A 21,544-nucleotide genomic window follows, 5' to 3' on the forward strand; every position below is an offset into this window, starting at 1 on the left:
TTACTTTGCTGATATAATGGTTTCTACACAATACACATTTGATGTGTATTGTGTAGAGTGGTTTGATAAAAATGTACACATTACACAGGTTATCATCACCTGATTTGAAAAAACCAGTGATGAAATGTTGCTGCATATACTTATGTGTAATGGAATGTAATAATAAACAAAATTTAATGTTTGTTTTATAGAAAAGGAAGATTCAAAAATTTTGCAATGAAAAAAAATGAAGATTTACAGAGCAACTGGCATTTGCTTTCAGCTTGTTATCGTGTGTTCAAAGTTAAAATATAAGTGCAGTTAAATTATCTCGAAGATTGGAGGGAAATCAAACTTTTAAGAGATCCACTGAAATTTTTTCACTGTGGACAAAAAATTTCAGTTTTTCCTTACTAAATATCATACTTTTATGGCTGTTTATTTCTGAGAATTAATCCTATGGAAATAAAGCTTGTTTTAAATAAACCATCATCATCTCTATTTATTCTGTGAGCATCTGCTGTAATCTAGGCCACAGTATTTTTAATGTCCCAGTAGAAAAATCTTTTGCTAACAGAATTATATGCATAATTTAATATTATTAATATTTTTTTTTGTTTCATTTCACATCAGGTGGTGTTCTCTGTGAATACTAAAATTACATTTACTTTGACATTTGTTAAAATCTATAGTTTGATAATTATTTTCATTTAGGTCAGCTGATAAATGGCCACCTAGGTTACCTTTGCAGTTAATGCCAAAGCAACTTGTTATGGCTCCTAATTTGTCATCGATTTTGAAGAATGCATCTCGACATGTATTTCTACATTTCACTCAGGAATCAGAAGGGCTACAGAAGTTAAGCAAAATTATGGCAGCAGGATGGGTAAATATTAATTATTCTTTGTTAATTCTTAGAACTAAGTTTTTTGCTTGGAGAGTAGTGAATGAGTAGGATAGGTTGCCAGAGTCTCTTGCGAGTACATGACTGAATGAGTTCAAAGCAAAATATGATAGAAATAAGTTCAAAGCAAAGTATGATAGATACTGCATCAATGTTGGATAGTTCTTGACATATTGTTTAGGGCTTCCCTTGATGAGTCTAGGGACTCCTTGGAGTAACCCATAATAACAATAATAATGACTATTAAATTATTTAAGGAATTCACAACGTATAATGGAATATTAATTAATAGAAAATTTAATAAATACTTCCTATATTTCGGCAATGTCACATTGCCATCTTCATACAAACATACAAATATTGCACCTGCATGCAGGCACTACAAATAGCAAATGAGGCAGAAGATAAGAAACTACTTTTGTTCCTGAAGTCCTAACGGTGCCCCCAATAGGGTTGTCTTGGCCGTTGAGCTGATGTTCTCATGATGTAAGTCTCCCAAATTTGTTGAGGTTTGGAACGTTTTTTAGAACTGAGGCTGATTCTATGAATAATCTTTTGTACTTGAACTGGCTGCGGTGTATTACTCTGGCTTTCTTCCAACGTATTCTGTGGCGAGTATCTTGAGCACGGTCTGCAAGACCAGAGTGGCTATACTGGTGAAACCAGATGTAGTGCTTATGTTCTGAAGTCCTGATCTTTGCTGTCCTGCCTGTTTGGCCGATGTAGGACAATTTACAGCTGCAAGGGACCTGATATACCCCAGGTAGGTCTGGGGGAAGTGGTTGGTCTTTGGTTGAACGGATAAGGGATGCCAACTTTTTATATTGTCTGTAACAAGAAGTCTGGTCATATTTTTTAAGGATTTTGGTTATTTTTTCCTAGGTGCCCCCGGATGTAGGGAATGGTGATAGGTTTAGTGTAATCTTTATTGTGAGGGGGTTGTGGTTTACTGGTTTTAATATTTTTTGGGGTTTGTAGCCATTGGCTAAGAAAGTATTAAGGATGTGGTTTAGTTCAGTGGTTAGGGCATTGTCATCTGAACAGATTAATTTTGCCCTGTTATACAGTGTTTTAATAACTCATATTGTTGTAAGGGGGCGGGGGGTTGCTACCCACCATATCAGCTTTACTTACTCTGTTGTCTATTTCCAGATTTAACTTGCCATCTTCACTAAAAACTGCCTAAATAGTTGAAATATTTTACTTGTTCTATATTCTCTCCATTCAGAATGCCGTTGATGCATTCAATGTTTCTGCCTATTTTCGTAGTTTTGGTCTTTTTATTGCTGGTTTTCATGCCAAATTTGTTACAGCTGTTATTCATTTTAGTTAGAGAAATCCTGGAGATTTGCACTGGATATGAGCTAAGTTTGGCATCTCCAATTCTAATATCAGGCTCAATCCCACTTTCTTTCAGAATATGATTCATATAGATGATGAATAAGAGTGGCGATAACATATATCCTTGTTTTATCTCTGATTTTACAGAAAAAAATATTCCTTTATTTCCTTCAGTTCTAATTATCATTATCTGAAACCTCCAGGCAGTTAAAGATTAATCGAGAGAGGCTATAAATTATCATACCAGCTGTCATATCTTCTCTTAAATTCAGTCACATTAGATGAACTCACTGCTCTGTGAGAGAGAAACCTAACTCTTACCCCTTTCTTCACTGTGAACAAATTTAACTTCCATAGATGCTTCTATGTTCTATCCCCACCTCCATATAACAAAAAAATTTCATCAGACAATATCCTATAATAGAAGTTTATAGATCTCTACTATAACACCTATCTTTCTCCTGTTAAAGAGTCTATATTCCACATAGTTGCAATCTCTCCTCCTAATCTGGATATAATCTTTGCAATTCTTCTCTGCACCCTTTCCACAACTTCTTTATCCACTTGAAACCCAGGAGATCAAATCTGTATACAAAAATTCAGGTGTGGTCTTATCAAGGCCTTATAAATGAGCAAAATGAAAAACTTATTTATCCTTACATGTCAAGGTTTGCTTCAACATGGCAGTTATCCTCTGAGTTTTATTTGTGACTTTTGCTATTTGGATTGCCTTTAGCTTGCATAGCCAATTTCTCTCCAATCACTGATTTAGCTTTCCACGCAATATTCATTACTTTCCTGGTCTGCTCTTTATATATATAATAATTCCTCTCACTCTTATTCTCACGATATTATTTCCAGTCATCTTCTTTTGGATCTCTGGCTTGTTAAGATTGCACATCCATTTCACTCTCAACCTATTTATTCTTTGAAAACTAGGGATACATTCAGACACTATTTAATTTAAGGACTTTTTCAAAGATTCCCATGCAATGCTGACTTTTTTGCCATTTAGTAATGGATCCTTGTCATATGTTCCCATGATTTTTCAACTATTTGTCATAAATTAAAGATACCAAGAAATTCTATGCATGATTTAATCCTTTATCCAAGTGTAAGCAAACAAAATTTGTGCCTGAAGTATTTTCAGGACTGACTTCTGCATTACTTCAACCTTTGTATCACCTGGGCCTGGCTCCCACTGAAGAGACCTCAATAAAGTTTGAAACTGGTCAGGGTAGTGATCCTTCCCATAATGCATAGCATTATACATGTCTGCAAGGAGATGTGCTTTGCATTATGGGATACTAAGGCAAGTGATGCAAAGTCATACCACATTTACCATGAGTTTCTCCAGTCCTGAAAATACGTCAGGTGCAAACTTTGCTTACGCTGGGATAAAGGATTAAACTGAGTTTATAATTTCTTGGTATATTTAATTTATAGTATAACCAATGGAAAAACTTTCAACAACTAACTATCTCTAATCCAGGGTATTATAATAATAAGGTGTGACAGCTTTTGGCAACTCGTATATGAAAATATGACTTCTGCATTACTTCAACCTTGGTATCACCTCTGGGTCTGGTTCCCATCGATGAGACCTCAATAAAGGTTGAAACCAGAATGCATCATATTATACATGTCTGCAAGGAGATGTGCTTTGTATTATGGGATACTAAAGCAATTGATATGAAGTCATACCATCTTTACCATGGGTTTCCCCAGTCCTGAAAATATTCAAGTGTAAACTTTGTTTGCTTACACTTGGATGAAGGATTAAACCACGTATATAATTTCTTGGTATCTTTAATTTATAGTATAATATAACCAAGTGGAAAAACTTTCAACAATTAGGATAGAAATATATTTACAAAAAAAAAATATTTTGTTCCACTCTTGAATAATTGTGTGAGGATCAAGAAGGATTTCTTCTTCGGATATTTATTTGAATCCCTGGTTTGAAGGTTCTTAAGATATCCAGTTTTTATTCTTAGGGTTATTTGAATAATCATGAAGATGTCAGGATGTTAGTTGGCTTGCAAAAATTAAACTTTCCCAGTACATCTGAAAATGAGACTTGATCTCATTTTTAAGTTTCTTTGAAAACTAGATAGCAAGCACTTATTATGGATCAGTACTTTAGATCATGATTTGATAACAGGCCAGGATTCTGTTCAAAAATGGTTCAGTAGTATATCATATTGACCTCCAGTTGATAGCATGAATGTAAGAACCTTATGGGAACTACTATCTTATCTGGGAAATGTATCCTTTATATCCTAATGAAATATGACATTGAGATTGTTGCATTTAATCACTCACTCTCTCTCACACACACACACTCACTCACTCACATCACCACTGCAGATGAATATGTCAACCGTAAGTAGTATTTTAGCTTAAGTGATAGATTTCACATTCAATGACAGAAAAACACATAATCCAAAATTACCATATGCCTTGTGAATGAAATTATCATGTATGACAATTCAGTTGGCATTTCTGGAGTCATGTCAGTGCCATATTCCTCATGTCAAATTGAGTGGATGGTCTTTCATACCAAGAATGAAGGAACATTGAATACTGGAGGAAAATCTTTTTTTTCCCTGTGATAGGGTAAGCACACATTGGATTGGGATGTATCCATCTTGCTTTAATGTTGATCGGAAACATTAATGTCTTTGAAGAAAGCTGTTCTTAACAAGACTGTTCATAGAATAATAAATTGTGACAGTGTCCTCTGTAAGATCTAAAGCATCATCTTTAGATCTTCTTGTAAAACCAATAAGAAATTCAGTGCTTTAAACTGCACTGAATATATTAAAGCTTTGATGAGACATCAAACTGTAGATACTCTGTTAGTCTGACATCTGTTAAAATTTTAAATAATTAGAATAATTTAATAATTTAAATAACTGAAATCAGAGTGTCAATCGGATTTTAGTTGTCTATGTTTTTAATTGTCTGGAGTCATACAATTTCATCTCACTGCAGAAGGTAGCTGGATCTCTTGATAATGATCTCCTCCAAATGAATTTCATATTGTCTGCATGTTGATGTTATCTCTGCATTATCTGTGTCCTCACTCCACGCATCTCTGTAAATTCTTCCATTTATCTGATAAATAAGCATGCAAACTCATCATTGTTATTAGTCAGAGAAGTATGTTTCAAGTTAAAACAAAGCTCTGTAACAAACAAGTTCATACCTTAAAAAAAATTTCCTGTATGAGTAATTAAAGTTATTTGGAAAGTGAAGCATTCATGAGTTTTCAGCAGATTTTAGCTAGCATACAGAGAAGTGGCAGTCTCCCTCACACATGCTCAAAACCAACCGACCAGATAATACTTGCAGTTAAAGTAGTACAGTTACTTTTTATACCGTTTGTTTCTTAATTATAACAACTACTGATATTAACAATGTAATTTGATTAATTTAACAAGTTTAATATCTAAGTAGATTTTAAATATATATGAGAATAATTCTGAAAGTATCTGAAATATTATTATTATTATTATTTTTTTTTTAGTTGCACATTGAGATTGAGCAATTGTCTGTAAATTATTATGCTATTATGCATCCAAGGATTTATTGCTGGAAGGTATGCTACACAGTCTACATTACTTACTACAGTCCACACACATGCTATTCCATCTACTACCCAAGTAATAGCATTTTATCTGTTGAAAGATTTTTCACTTGGTTATACTATAAATGGCATTTTATCTGTTAACTGTATCAAAATAGCCAGAAATGGCTACTTTGTCGTTTTTTTTCTCTAGAAAGGAGGGTTCCAGGATGGGGGAAACCCTCCCACCTCTGTTTGAGATTGATCACTTTCATTTGAAAAGCCAATGTGAGGAGTTGTCATTATGACAAGAATCAAATTCAGGTCTTTTGCATCAAAAGGTGCACATGCCATCATTCTTCATGCTACAGAGGCACTTAATATATTTAAGTGTGATCTTCAACATTGACTAATCAGTTATATTACTGAATATGCATTGACTTGTTCTGCTGACAGTAATGTATCAAAAATAAGCATTGTATAGAATTTGATTCATGTGGGTTATAGCTGGTGTAAAAATTGAACAGCCACTCTTACAGCACATATGGTGATTTTGTTCTGCCATAATAAAGCATATATGAACTGCACCTTTTAGTAATGCTTTGGGAGGCTTCCTGATTAACTAGTGAATAAGCTTGCTACTTACTCTACCAAGTTGTTCCTGGAGAGAGTCCTGTAATAACTTGCAGGGTGAATGCTGTCAAGCCATCTTGAAGTAAGGACACTTCCTGTGTGGAAGTCATGTTTGCAAGTCTTTCATTCCTGCTGCATGCTCTATTTTATAAATTTTCTCAATATTCTGCTACCATGAAAGACAGCCTGAATATTAATAGTGTCACTGCAGTTAAAATGGAACGTCCACAAAATTTCTTGCAACTAAACATTGCAAGAAATATCAAAAATGCGACAAAAAATTTGCAAAAAAATATTAAAAATTTATCGTAAAAATCCAACAAAACAACACAACTCCATATAAAGCAAAACATTTCCACATAGACTTAACCAACACCCATGGACTCAACACCAACATCCATTATTCCAAACCTGATCTGTTATTCATTACTGATCCTCAACTGACATCTTTCATGACTATAGCTACCCTAAGTTTTTCATATTATATCATGTATGACTTTCATAAGAAGAGTAGAACATATGATATTCAGGTTTTATATCCCATCTAAAACTTATCTATCTCAAAATTTCCTTGATTCCTTTTGATACCTTTATTTCTTGACCATACTGACCTTTTTGATTATTTAACTTGTTCATTAAGATAATCTTTTCTTTGGAGATTTCAACATCCAGAATTCAACTAGTTCCTCTTCTCCAGGTTCACAGACTAAGCTGGAAAAGAAGATGAATTGTTGACTGTCAGTAATAATCTAATGCAAATTATTTACCTACCAACTAGAAATTAGCTTTCCCCTTGGCATCACTGACCAAAACCAGATTAATGCTTATTTTTCTAGAGATTGTCCTCCTTCCATCACATTTCACACTTCCATCACATTATAACCATGGCACGAGGAATAGTGCCAATTAGGACAATCTTCAGGATTTCTGTGCTTCTTTTCCATTGTCTGATTATTGCTTCCATTCACTTGATCCAAGTACTTGCATTGATCTAACAAAAAGAATTGATATCATTCTTTCTGGGAAGGTTGCCTTTATTCTCCACTCAAGACCTCCCTCCCCCCAACCCTTATTCAAGTCTTGATTTTCCAACATGTGCAGATCACTCCAATCTAAAAATGCAGCATATGCTCAATGGCTCAATTTAAAATCTCCTGCTTTTCACTCAGCTTACACTACAGTCCATAAAAAGTGATGTAAAGCAGAATTTTATAAAGACTAAATGTACTTAGCTTGCCTTCTGCTCCCTTCTGCTCCTCTTGGAAAAAATGTCTGCCCTACTACTTTCTACTTCTTTGTCTCTCATATTCACAAAACAGTGATAACATCTCAAGATATATTCATCAACACCCCCCCCCCCACCCACACACAACAATATGGTGTTATTAAGACACTACATAACAGGGCTAAACTAATCTGTTCAAATGACAAGGCCCTAACCACCGAACTAACTAAATCACATCCTTAACACGTTCTCAGCCAATGGCTACAACCCCCCAAAAAATACAAAACCTGTAAACCACAACCCCCTCACCCCTACACAATAAAGATTACTCTAAATCAATCACTATTCCCTACATCCGGGGCACCTCTGAAAGAAATAACAAAAATCCTAAAAAAATATGACCTGACCTCCTGTTACAAACCATATAAAAAATTGGCATTCCTTATCCACTCTCCATAAGACCAGCCACCTCTCCTAGACCTACCTGGTGTTTACCAGGTCCATTGCAGCTGTAAACTTTTCTATTTTGGCCAAACAGGCAGGACAGCTAATATCAGAATTTCAGAACACAAGGACTACATCCGGTTTCACCAGTATAGCCACTCTGGTCTTGCAGGCCGTGCTCTGGATACCTGCCACAGAATACGTTGGAAGAAAGCCACAATAATACACTGCAGCAAGTATAAATTTGAAAGACTATTCATAGAATCATCTTCAGCCCTGAAAAACATGCCCAACCTCAACAAATTTGGATGCATGAGACTGCCCCAAATTTGGGAAACGTACATCATGAGAACATCAGCCCAATGGCCTACTAGGGGGGCTTCATCAGGACTTTAGGAAAAACAGTAGTTTTCTCTCTTTGACCTCATTTGCTGTTCTAGTGCACGCATGCGTGTGTCTTAATCTTAAGTTCCCGTGAAGATGACATCATAATGTTGCCGAAATATAGGAAGTATATATTAAAGTTTATTTTAATTTATATTCCAGTTTATGTTGTGAATACCTTAAGTAATTCAATAATCATGTATAGCCAACATATAAGCCTTTCTACAAGAATCAAGATAAAGCAGACTTGTTCTCTGCTTATTTACATGATCAAGGTAAATCTCCTCCTCTGATTCCATAAACTATCCCCATTTAGTATGCTTTTTTGATCTTTCAAGAAGACATCAGAAAAAATAATCAATAGCCTTGATACTAAGAAGTCCCCCCCCCCCTCTCCCAGCCTAGATGGTATCTCAGAACTAATGCTCATCCTATATTGTCTTTACAAGCTGTTATACCCATCTGTCCAACAGATGCTATATGAATATGAGAATGATCTTCTCTAATATCCACACTAGTCCAGTTCATAGCTTTCCTGACATAAATAAACGCACCATATCCATAATGTCTTCAGCCTCCAAAAAAGCTCAGTATTCATTTGTGTTCTAAGCAGTAATTCTCTTCTGCTGTACTCCTGTCATTTTATAAATCCCAAATTTGCCCAACATTAGAACATTGTTTCACATTTGCGGTGTTATCATCAAAGCTCAGGATAAATAGCTTATCTGGATACTTGTATCCAGATAAGCTATTTGCTAATAAGTGAATTTGCTCTGCAATGTCACTGACTCCTTTTAATCACTTCCGCATAGATAATCCATTTCTGCATTATGTCTCTGTAGTCTCTATTTCTGTGTACACTGCATCATTTAATTGGGTACCTTTTCCACTTCCTCTTATCATGTATGAACATGGCAGCAGCTGGCCAATAGTATATATCCAAATTAACTGAACCAATTTTCCCATTCTATTCTGTCATTCCACATACCCCTGTCCTTTCTCTACTCCTATCTCTTCTACTCTTTCTTGAAACATTAGCATATTACTTTTTTTATCTCTAATCACTTGTCCCCACATGCAAACGCCCTGCCATATTATAAGTGTCGAGACCTCTTGTGTGTGTGTGTGTGTGTGTGTACGCACATACGTGGATTTGAAATAATATATAAATACAATTAACAAAATTTCAGCTTAAACAGTCCTTCTAGCTCATTCTTCAATAGCCTGTTTCTGATAACCTTGTTAATTAAAATGCTAGTAAAACTCAATCCTGTTTATTTCTTGCCAAAAATTTTTCTTTTAGTAATTTTCAGAAAATTTAGATCTCAAGGCAGGATGAGTTTTCCTTTCTTGAGATACCTCTGACTTCTAGTCTTTCTTGACTTACAAATATTACTGTTTCAGCATGCAAATAAATTAGGTTTTTTCTCTTTTGTTCATGGCATTACAATATCCCAGAACATCTATTAATGCTGTACAAGCGACGGATTCATTCAACCGGTAAATACTGTACCTAGTACTTGACCCATCATTTTCCAGATATGCACCTTTAAGGGATGTATAAGCTACAATGTCAGTACTACATGATTAAGGTTACATTATTATAACCACAATTGCCTGGAATAAGGATTGTATGGCCTTTTTAGGAGGAGGGCAGCCCACGAAAAGTACTATGGTCCCCACATCAACCAGATCTCAGGATTTGCTCCATGAACATTGAAGGCCTCTCAAGATCTAAAGCCGAAGTCATTGGGAAAATATCCCAGAACAAGAACATCAATGTCCTGTTACTTCAAGAGACCCACATGCTTCACACCACCTCATATAGATTCAAGATCCCTGGCCTCATCTTAGTGGCCTAGAGGTTCCATCCTAGTCATGGTTTGGCTGCTTAACTCAACTCAGTCATTACCTGACCTGGAATACACCACAATCTTAAATTCTACAATGTCTACAAACCTCCATCTCAGCCATGGCCAAATCAGATGTTAATTACCCCCCCCCCCTTCCCCCCACACATCCAGTTATCTACACAGGAGATTTCAACTCCCACCACTCCATGAGGGGGCACCAGTCAGCTGACTTCAACAGAAAACGAATTGGCCAACTGGATGGATATCCACAACCTTCACCTGATCTTGACCAAACAACCAGGAACCTTTCACTCTACCAGATGGGGAATGGCATTATACTCCCAACCTATGCATAGTCTCCAGAGACACTGACAACCCCCCCCCCCCCCGCTACCAATAAATAGATCTATCCTTGGCAGCTTTCCAAACAGCCATCATCACCCTTTCCTTCTGAAGATCAGTTTGTCTATTCCACTTATTGAAACTGTTTCAATCCCTAGATGGAACTTACAGAAAGCCAATTGGAGGGAGTTCGGTGAAAAAATTGATCAAACCATTAATACCATCCTGCCTGTGCACAAAAACCACACCAGATTTGTCAAACTGGTAAAAAATCCCTCGTGGTTTTGAGCCTCATTATACACCATGATGGAACAAAGAGCTTGAAGATATGTTAGTCCTGCATGAGAAATCTGATGACCCATTAGTGGCTCAAGAACTAATAAAGCTCTGGATGATAATAGAAGAGAGAAAGAGATGGCTATTAGCTATGGAAGAACTTGATTTCTCTAAATCTAGTTGGAAAAGCTGGTCCCTACTGAGAAAAACTTGGAGGAGCAGAACTTACAACAAAAAAAAGCTCTAGAGGTGACTCCAGACCAAGTTGCATCCCATTTTCAATATCTAAAATTAAACAAAGACTTCCAGAAAAAAGGGACATACAAACTACTGAGACAGAACTTTGCATCAAGCCCTGAAACTTCAGACTTCTGTAGCCGAATCACAAGAGAGGAAATCAAGGAAGCCCTGTCACATATTGCAAGCTTGCTGGAGGCATGGCTGCCAGTCCTGTTCTCCACTATCATTTCTACTGGAGAACTACCAGCCCTCTGGTGAGAATCTAAGATAATTGTGGTTCCCAAACCAGGGAAAGACTTCAGTTCTGTTGGAAACCTTCGCTCAATTATCTTCCTGTGGTCAACCTATAAGCTCCTGGAAAGAATCACACTGAAAAGGATCGAGATGGCTCTCCCTATAGAGCAAGCTGGCTTTAGGCCTGGCAGAAACCGTTGGGATCAAGTCTTGGCTTTAACCACTCAAATTGAAGCTGCCTTCATTGACTTGATATCAGCCTATGATACAGTCTGGATCAGAGGCTTGTTCTTAAAGCTCAGTTTCATCATAAAATGTAAAACAACCTTACACTCCCTAGAATCTATGCTCACAAACAGAAAAATTTGGTTCTATATTGGAGGAAGGAAAAGCAGACCCATATTCCTTCTCAATGGCTTGCCCCAGGGCTCTGTTTTGGCTCCAACTCTTTTTAACATCTATATCTTGGACATTCCTTCAACATGATCAAGCAAATATATGTATACTGATGAGATGGTGATGCTTCACCAGTTGCCTTCTTTCAACTCTTTAGAAGATGCTTTGAACATAGATTTGGGGATCCTCAAGAAATATTTCGAGTAATGACACCCAACACGTTCATTGTCAACCACGCGATATCGCGTGATGCAAGTTCTCACTGCCGGCCGATCACACGTTATCGCGTGGATGTCGCTATCAAGTAAAAAAAAAATTAGCCACCACACGAAATCCCAATTTTCAGCTTGGCAATGAACGTGCTAAAGCCAAATCCTACCAAAATGGTGTCCACACCTTTTCATCTTAACCCTTTAACTGCTGATTTTATATTCTACTGACATTGTCCCATGTGCTGAATTAATTTTGCAAAAAAAATTATAAATAAAATCTATTAAAATTCTTACTGAAGTAAGAAGTCCGGACAGCTTCATACATTCTTGATTACACTTGTGTTCACTCACGAAAATGACAATAATAGTGTTTTATAAAATTTGCATAATCAAGGGGTGTCCACTTGATTAAGCAAATTACACACATTAATTTATGTAAATAATAAAGTAACACGTAAAAACCATAGTGAAATCTTTAATTAGTAAAAAGACATATATTTCGTACTAAAAATAATAGTACATCTTCAGTGTCTGTAACAGTAATAGGAATGGAATACAGGGCAAATGTTCGGTGGATCACCTATTAAAGTACAATTGTTACCGCGTGCTAGGAAATAATAGAAATAACAAATTTAATCTATTAAGATAAATAGTTTTTTACATAAGGTAAAAGTCTCTGAGATCTTTGAGAGAGACATACAGTCATTTCTATTTAAATTCGGTCGGTGTAAGATAGTTTCACAACTTTCTTTGAATAAGCGTTCATATTTCATATTTAAATCTGCCTCTATGGAGGAGAACTGCTTTATCCCACTGGACACTATAAGTAGAGTCAATACTGTGCTGCACCAGACCAGACTTCAGAGGTTTGTTATAATCAGTATAATATTGATGTTCTTTTATTCTTTTTTCCAAAGAACAGCCAGTTTGTCCAAAATAAGAGACATCGCATTCCCAAGGTATTTGGTAAATGCCAGCCAAATATAGAGAAGACAGTTTATCCTTTGTAGAAGGTAATAAGGAAGAAATTTTGTTGATAGGAATATATGTTGGAATCAGTTGATACTTTTTCAGAATTCTACCTATGCTGAAATGTACAGAATAAGAACTCTGCGGACTGTTAAAGAAACTGTAGGTGTTGGAATATAAGAGTCAAGTATCTTTTGGATTTGATTGGAGTTGTAATCATTTGATTCCATTAACTTTTTAATGATGGAAAGTTCTTCTTGTAAGGTTATTGGGGAAGAGCAAACTTTATGTGCTCTATGAATTAGAGATTTAAGAATGCCAAATTTTTGAGACATGTGGTGCGCAGACGTTTTGTGAATGTATCTGTCAGTAAAAGTGGGTTTTCAAAAACGCTTGTAGATAAGGTACCAGAAGACATTCTAGTAAGAAGGATTGTCCAAAAATGGTAAAGTACCAGAGTTTTCTTTTTCCACACTGAATTGGATGCGTGGGTGAAGGTTATTTATCCGTTGTAGAAAAGTGGGAAGTATATCTTCAGTGTCTAGCCAAACAGCAAAACCATCATCGACGTAATGGTACCAAAGAGATGGATGAGAACATAGTATCTTCGATTTGTTTCAAATAGTAGTTTGCCAAAGGTGGAGACAGAGGGCTGCCCATGGCAGTACCTTCAATTTGTTTGTAGATTTTGTTTTTCCAACTGAAATAACCTGAGTGGATGACATATTCGAATATCCTTACGATATCTGGAGGGTAATCTTCATATAATGAATTGACTGTGTCATTTAATGGGATGTTGGTGAACAGAGAAATGATGTCAAAACTGACTAATATTTCAGAATCTGTAATTTTTATATCATTGATTTTTTCAAGAAAATCTGTTGAGTTTTTTATATAGGATCTGGAATGACCAATGAGAGCACTTAAGGAACATGATAATTCTTTTTCAATCCAATAAGTTGGAGAGGCAATTTACGATAGGTCGTACAGGACAGCCTTCTTTATGGATTTTTAGGAGTCCATAAAGACGAGGAGTTCTTCCAGAGTAGGTGTGTATTTCATCCATGTAGTTTAGATCCCATCTTATACTTCATCAAGTAATTTATTTAGCTGTTTAATTTGTGAATTAGAAGGATTATGCGTGATCTCTTGGTAGGTCGTGGTGTCTTCTAATAGGCTGGATACTTTTGTCTCATAGTCAGTCTTATTCATGATTACAATAGCTTTTCCTTTATCGGCCTTAGAAATGGATATTGTATTATCTTTTCTTAAAGAAGTTATACCTTTAATTTCAGCATTTGATAAATTGCATGGAGAATTTTCTTTTGAATAACGAAGTCGCAACTTCAAAATGTAGTTTGTTGGCATCTTCGCTAGGATCATCATCATCAAATTCCTGCCATGTACCCTTAAGGGGCGTACAGGATATGACAGTAATACATGAAAAAAAATTTACATCATTACTAACTTCCTATTTGCAATTTTCCTCCAAATCAGTCTATTTCTTGTTAAGACTCCAACATTATCAGATCTTATATTACTATCATCTAAGGCACTTTGTGCCGTATCAATTCACCTATATCTTACTCTTCCTCTGGGTCGTTTTTGCTGCCAACCTGGCAGAGAACACTTGTTTTCCTAATCTTTCATCGCCAATTCTGTTTAAGTTACCATACCACCTGAGATTAGCTCTGCTAATGCATTCCTGGATGCTGAATGTCAAGTTCTTTCCTAATATCCTCGTTTTTAATATGATATTGCCATTGATGCCATCTGTTCACGCCTCTAATCTTTCTCAGGACTCTCATATCTGTGGTCTGTAGTCTTTGGTCTAGTGTTTTACTTCTTACCCAGCTCTCAGATCCATAAGTTAAAACTGGTTTGAACACTGTCTTGTATACAGCTAATTTAGTTTCTGACTAATATCTCTCATATTCCATATGAATTTATTCAGTTGACTTCCTACCATACCAGCTTTGTTGATTCTGTTGTCTATTTCCATATTTAATTTATCATCTTCACTAAAAAACGTGGATAATTAGCTGAAATGTTTTACTTGTTACACAGGTTCCCCATTCAAAACACAGTTGACATTTTCAACGATTCTACCTATTTTCGTTGTCTTTGTCTTTTTATTGCTGACCTTCATACCATATCTATTTTCAACAGTTATTCAATATAGTCAGGGAATCTTGCAAACTTGTAGCAGATTTATTTAGAAGTATGATATCGTCAGCATAAAGCAAAGAGCTGACATTAACATCTCCAATTCTGATATCATGTTTAATACCACTTTCCTTCATAATGTGATCCATATAGATAATGAATATCAGAGGGGATAATGTACATTCTTCTCTCACACCAAATTTAACATTAAACCATCTTCCTGTACTTCCTTCAATTCTAACTGCTGACTTACAATTCAAATAAAGACTAAGTATTGCTTGATATAATGCCCCATTGACACCATATAATTGTAGTGTATTGAATAGCTTCTCTCTTGGCACTTGTCATATGCCTTTTCAGATTGACAAAACTCAAATACAGATCTGGGGTGCTTAAGGGTCAAAGCTGTATAACTGAGAGGAGACCTCCACATAGCCTTTAAAGGAATGCGGAGAACCGACCAGGGCTTCTGACCTAATGTCCAATCCTCACCTTCTCGTGGTGCACCCTGTTGGGTATCTACTTTGATACTGAACGAACGAGGATGGGCTGGCAATTTGGGATTTAGCCGACCAAATTGTATTCTTATTGGTTAAACCAAAATAAAAAATGATGGTACAACATGACAAAATTTCATGCCGGCTGGGGCGTCGCCCGGTTATACAAGGCCCCCGTTGTTTTCGCCAGGGAACCAGGGCGAACAGCGAAAAGTCAGCTACTGGAACAAATCTGAAAACAAACCCCAACTCAACATCACCAGAGTTAAAGATCGGTACTATCAACGTAAGAAGCCTGAATGGCAAAGAAATGGAGCTAGCTGAGGAATTAGATAAGTACCAGATCGACATAATAGGGGTGACTGAAACAAAAAATACCAAAACTGGTGAGATCTTTCTGAGCAATAAATACAAAATGTTATATTCAGGCAATGACAATCAAGGAAAAGAAGGAGTAGCCATAGTATTCAACACAAAATACGAGGCTAATCTTCTTGAATGGCAGTCAGTCTCAAGTAGAGTAATGTGGGCAAATATGAGAATGGGGAACTGGACAATGAGACTTATTTGTGCCTATGGTCCCACAGAAGGTTCTACTAAGGTAGAAGTGGAGGAATTTTTTGAGGCTTTAGAAAAAGCAACTGACACAATGAAAAAGGAAAAGTTGGTCCTTGTTGGGGATCTAAATAGTAGAGTAGGAAATGATTGTGAGACATACAAAAATATTTTGGGAAAATTTGGAGAAAAGAGCAAAGCTAATAATAATGGCAAATATCTGTTGGATTTCTGCTCAGGACATGGACTGGTTATTACTAACACCATGTTCCAACATAAAAATGTGCACAAATTCACATGGAGAGAAGAGGCTAGGAATAAGAAAAGTCTCATTGACTATGTTATTGTTGATAGTGATGTTTTCTCCCTGGTGCAGGACACCAGAGTGTACAGAGGATTTGAAATTGGAAGTGATCACTATTTAGTCTTGAGCAGGATAAAATTAAATTTCATATTGAAAAGAATAACATGTAAGAAAGTTTTAAAGCGAATAAAAGTTGAGCAGCTCTCAGATATGAACTGTAGACTAAAATACAGAAATATTATTGAAAAGAAAATGAAAGAGTTTGAGAACAGGAATCAAACCTTGGAGATTCAGTGGCAAACTCTGAAGGAAACATTGATTGATTCTGCCAGAGAGGCATGTGGTGAGGTTGTGTGCAAGGATAAAAAAATCAGAACTCCCTGGTGGACACAGGAAGTTAAAGAGGCAGTGAAGGAAAAGAAGAAAGCATATCAAAAGTTCCTGGCAAATAAGTCAGCTTTTACTCTTACAGAATACAGAGACAAATGTAAGAAAGCTAAACAGTGTGTAAAACTAGCTAAACAAAAGTCATGGGAGGACTTTGGCAAGAATATAGAAAATAAATATCAAGAAGGTGGCAAAATATTCTGGAGGTTGTTGAAGAAGCTTAGGAATGGAGGAAAGAGTGCTGTAAAAGGAATTAGAGATGATAAAGGTGAAATGAAAACAGGAGAAAAAGATATCCTTGAAGTATGGAGTAATTACTTTGAAAAACTGCTAAATGAAACAAGCAGTGATGACAGCACAGTGATAAAAAACACTGACCAGGCATGCAGTCAGGAATACATATCCATACTTGAAGTAGAAAAAGCAATCAAAGGCTTGAAATGTGGAAAGGCAGCAGGAGTAGATGATATTCGACCAGAAATGCTGAAGTATGGTGGTATAAGAGTCTTACAGTGGCTGCACTGCATAGTTCAGAAAGCCTGGACAGAGGGACGAATTCCCGATGATTGGAGTAAAGCTCTCATAGTACCCATATATAAAAAGGGAAATAAAACTGAATGTGAGAATTACAGAGGTATTTCCCTACTGAGTGTTCCTGGCAAGATCTATGCAAGTATACTTGAGAAACGGTTGAGAAGAATTGTGGAAGAAAAGCTTGGTGAAGAACAAGCTGGATTCAGGCCAAATAGAGGCTGTCAGGATCAGATCTTCACTTTACGACAAATAGTCGAGAAAGCATGGGAATATAACAAAGATCTGTATTTAAGTTTTGTTGATTTGGAAAAGGCATATGACAAGGTGCCAAGAGAGAAGCTATTCAATACGCTGCAGTTATATGGTGTCAATGGAGCACTATATCAGGCAATACTTAGTCTTTATTTGAGTTGTGAATCAGCAGTTAGAATTGAAGGAAGTACAGGAAGATGGTTTAATGTTAAATCTGGTGTGAGACAAGGATGTCCATTATCCCCTCTGTTATTCATTATCTATATGGATCACATTATGAAGGAATGTGGTATTAAACCTGATATCAAAATTGGAGATGTTAATGTCAGCTCTTTGCTTTATGCGGATGATGTTATACTTCTAAATAAATCCGCTACAAGTCTGCAAGATTCTCTGACTAAATTGAATAACTGTTGTAATAGATATGGTATGAAGGTCAGCAATAAAAAGACAAAGACAATGAAAATAGGCAGAATCATTGAAAATGTCAACTGTGTTGTGAATGGAGAACCTGTGGAACAAGTAAAACATTTCAGCTACTTAGGCACAATTTTTACTGAAGATGGTAAACTAAATATAGAAATAGACAACAGAATCAGCAAAGCTGGTATCGTGGGAAGTCAATTGAATAAATTCATATGGAATAAGAAAGAAATTAGTCGGAACACTAAATTAGCTGTATACAAGACTGTGTTCAAACCAATTTTAACTTATGGATCTGAGAGCTGGGTCAGAAGTAAAACACTTGACCAAAGACTAGAGACCGCAGATATGAGAGTCCTGAGAAAGATTAGAGGCGTGAACAGATGGCATCAATGGCAATATCATATTAAAAATGAGGATATTAGGAAAGAACTTGACATTGTCTGCATCCAGGAATGTGTTAGCAGAGCTAATCTCAGATGGTATGGTCACTTAAATAGAATGGGAGAGGAAAGATTAGCAAAACAAGTGTTCTCTGCCAGGTTGGCAGGAAAACGACCCAGAGGAAGACCAAGATATAGGTGGATTGATACGGTACAAAGTGCCTTAGACGATAGAAATATAAGATCTGATAATGTTGGAGTCTTGACAAGTAACAGACTGATTTGGAGGAAAATTGTAGATAGGAAGTTAGTAATGATGTAATTTTTTCATGTAGTACTGTCATATCCTGTACACCCCTTGAGGGTACATGGCAGGAATTTGATGATGATGATGATGATGAAATACAGATCTTTAGTATATTCCCATGCTTTCTCAGTTATTTGTCGTAAAGTGAAGATCTGATCCTCACAGCCTCTATTTGGCCTGAATCCAGCTTGTTCTCTACCAAGCTTTTCTTCCACAATTCTTCTCAACCGTTTCTCAAGTATACTTGCATAAATCTTGCCCGGAACACTCATAGGGAAATACCTCTGTAATTCTCACATTCAGTTTTATTTCCCTTTTTATATATGAGTGCTATTAGAGCTCTACTCCAATCATCAGGAATTTATCCCTCTGTCTGGGCCTTCTGAATTATGCAGTGCAGCCACTGTAAGACTTTTATACCACCATAATTCAGCATTTCTGGTCGAATATCATCTACTCCTGCTGCCTTTCCACATTTCAATCCTTTGATGGCTTTTTCTACTTCAAGTATGGGTATGTATTCCTGACTATGCCTGTTGAGTGTTTTTTACTACTGTGCTATCATTGCTTGTTTCATTTAGCAATTTTTTGAAGTAATTACTCCATACTTGAAGGATATCTTTTTCTCCCATTTTCATCTCACCTTTATCATTTCTAACTCCTTTTAGAGCACTCTTTCCTCCATTTCTAAGCTTCTTCAACAACCTCCAGAATATCTTTACCATCTTCTTGATATTTATTTTCTATGTTCTTGCCTTGTTTAACCGGGCGACGCCCCAGCCGGCATGAAATTTTGTCATGTTGTACCATCATTTTTTATTTTGCTTTAACCAATAAGAATACAATTTGGTAGGCTAAATCCCAAATTGCCAGTCCATCCTCGTTCGTTCAGTATCCAAGTAGATACCCAAAAGGGTGCACCACGAGAAGGTGAGGATTAGACATTAGGTCAGAAGCCCTGGTCGGTTCTCCGCATTCCGTTAAAGGCTATGTGGAGGTCTCCTCTCAGTTATACAGCTTTGACCCTTAAGCACATCTTCGCTAGGAAGTCATGACAAATTGTGTTCTATATTATGTAAGAAATCAAGATAAGGAATGTGTGAAAGAATAACATCAAAATCAAGGCCCTTTACTAAAGCACTGGTATCACTGGTGGATAATGGGCGATTGGAAATGTTTACAATCCATTTATTTGTAGACGTACTGTCAGAGGTAAGGTTTTCTTTTGCTTGTTATATAAAGAGTTGAATTTTTGCATAAGATTTTGAAGAGTTCTCTCATAAGACCAGGATAAGGTTTGTTTTGATAAGCGCAGAACAATATCCAATAATTCTTCATTAAGAACAGCTGAAATGTCTTCTTCGAGAACTGATATAGAATTGATATTAGAAGGTAATTCTTTTTTGGCAGTACGAAGTTGATTACGAATTAAGGAAAAAATTTGCGTATATAAATAGAGTGGGCTCCAGGAGACCGAATTGTTTCTTTAAATCTGGCAAAAGTGGGAATAAATTTAGTATACGGCACTTTTTGAAGAAAGCAATTCGTGCTCGAAGCTTACCTTGTAGAACCGATAAATTTCCTAATTTTCCAGTTAGTTTAGTAAACTCTACCCCGTGAAGGATGATGATTCTGATTTTTAGTGGAACTTGTGGCATAGTAATTAAATAATAAAGTAACACGTAAAAACCACAGTGAAATCTTTAATTAGTAAAAAGACAGATATTTTGTACTAAAAATAATAGTACATCTTAATACAATTGTATTTTAATAGGTGATCCACCGAACGTTTGCCTGTATTCCATTCCTATTACTGTTACAGACACTGAAGATGTACTATTATTTTTAGTACGAAATTTCTTTCTTTTTACTAATTAAAGATTTCACTGTGGTTTTTACGTGTTACTTTATTATTTAATTACTATGCCACAGGTTCCACTAAAAATCATGACTTTATGTAGAATCACCAGGATCTTCATCTGAAGTACACAATTCACTTGACTCGGACAGTTCTTCTTCTCCTGACTCATTTGTTGTTAACAATTCATCGATTTGATCATCATTAAGATAATGCAGATATTTACTGGTAGATGCCATATTGTGACATCACTGAAATCCCGCAGTCACGTGGTTTAGGCATTGTGCTGCATATTATTATTATTCGTGACACCTCCGAGGAGTCCAGAGACTCATCGCGGTAGGACACCTACTGTACAACTCTCAGTCCCCACCCGAACCACTACTACCAATCATCCACATTAACGCCAGCTCCCGCCCTCCACCACAACTAGTATTTTTTTGTCTGTAAATTCCATGTGTTCTGTAGGGCCGATTTGTCTGTATGCAGGATGAAAAATCGAGTTAACTCGATCGTAGCAAGGTGGCCATTTTTTTCCGCACTCGAGTTAACTCAACCGTAGCAGGTAAAGGGTTAACAACAAGGAGGCAAACTGCCAAGTCAATCTAATTTTCGCAGCCCTGTCAAGTAAGATCTTCACCCACAATATCTAGTAGTGAACCTGGATAGAAGTCTGACCTACAATCCAAATAAAAAAATAAATAAAAAAGCGAAACATTTTCATCTCAAGACTAAATGTAACTAGCTAGGGTTGCAGAACTGAGGTACTTAGGATTTTGGGCCTGGCCCTTTTTACTATGCTGCAGAGTACTGTACACCAGTCTGGGAAAGAAGTGCTCATACAAACATTATCGACTCCCAGCTGAACATAACCA

General features: G+C 36.4%; 1 protein-coding gene across 4 annotated transcripts in view; it reads left to right on the top strand.

Annotated features, from left to right (window-relative positions):
- The window catches only part of LOC150092679 (mediator of RNA polymerase II transcription subunit 25-like), a 616,627-nt gene that overhangs the window by 282,020 nt on the left and 313,063 nt on the right, over positions 1-21,544 (top strand). For all 4 annotated transcript variants that reach the window (XM_090414304.1, XM_090414306.1, XM_090414307.1 and 1 more), the window contains exon 14: positions 694-865. In XM_090414304.1, the coding sequence (XP_090270430.1) occupies positions 694-865 (172 nt within the window). The remainder of the gene's footprint in view (positions 1-693; positions 866-21,544) is intronic.

This window comes from Typopeltis vanoorti, chromosome 25 (assembly GCF_054136105.1).
Source record: "Typopeltis vanoorti isolate ZY-2024b chromosome 25, IOZ_Tvanoo_1.0, whole genome shotgun sequence".
Lineage (NCBI taxonomy): Eukaryota > Metazoa > Arthropoda > Arachnida > Uropygi > Thelyphonidae > Typopeltis > Typopeltis vanoorti.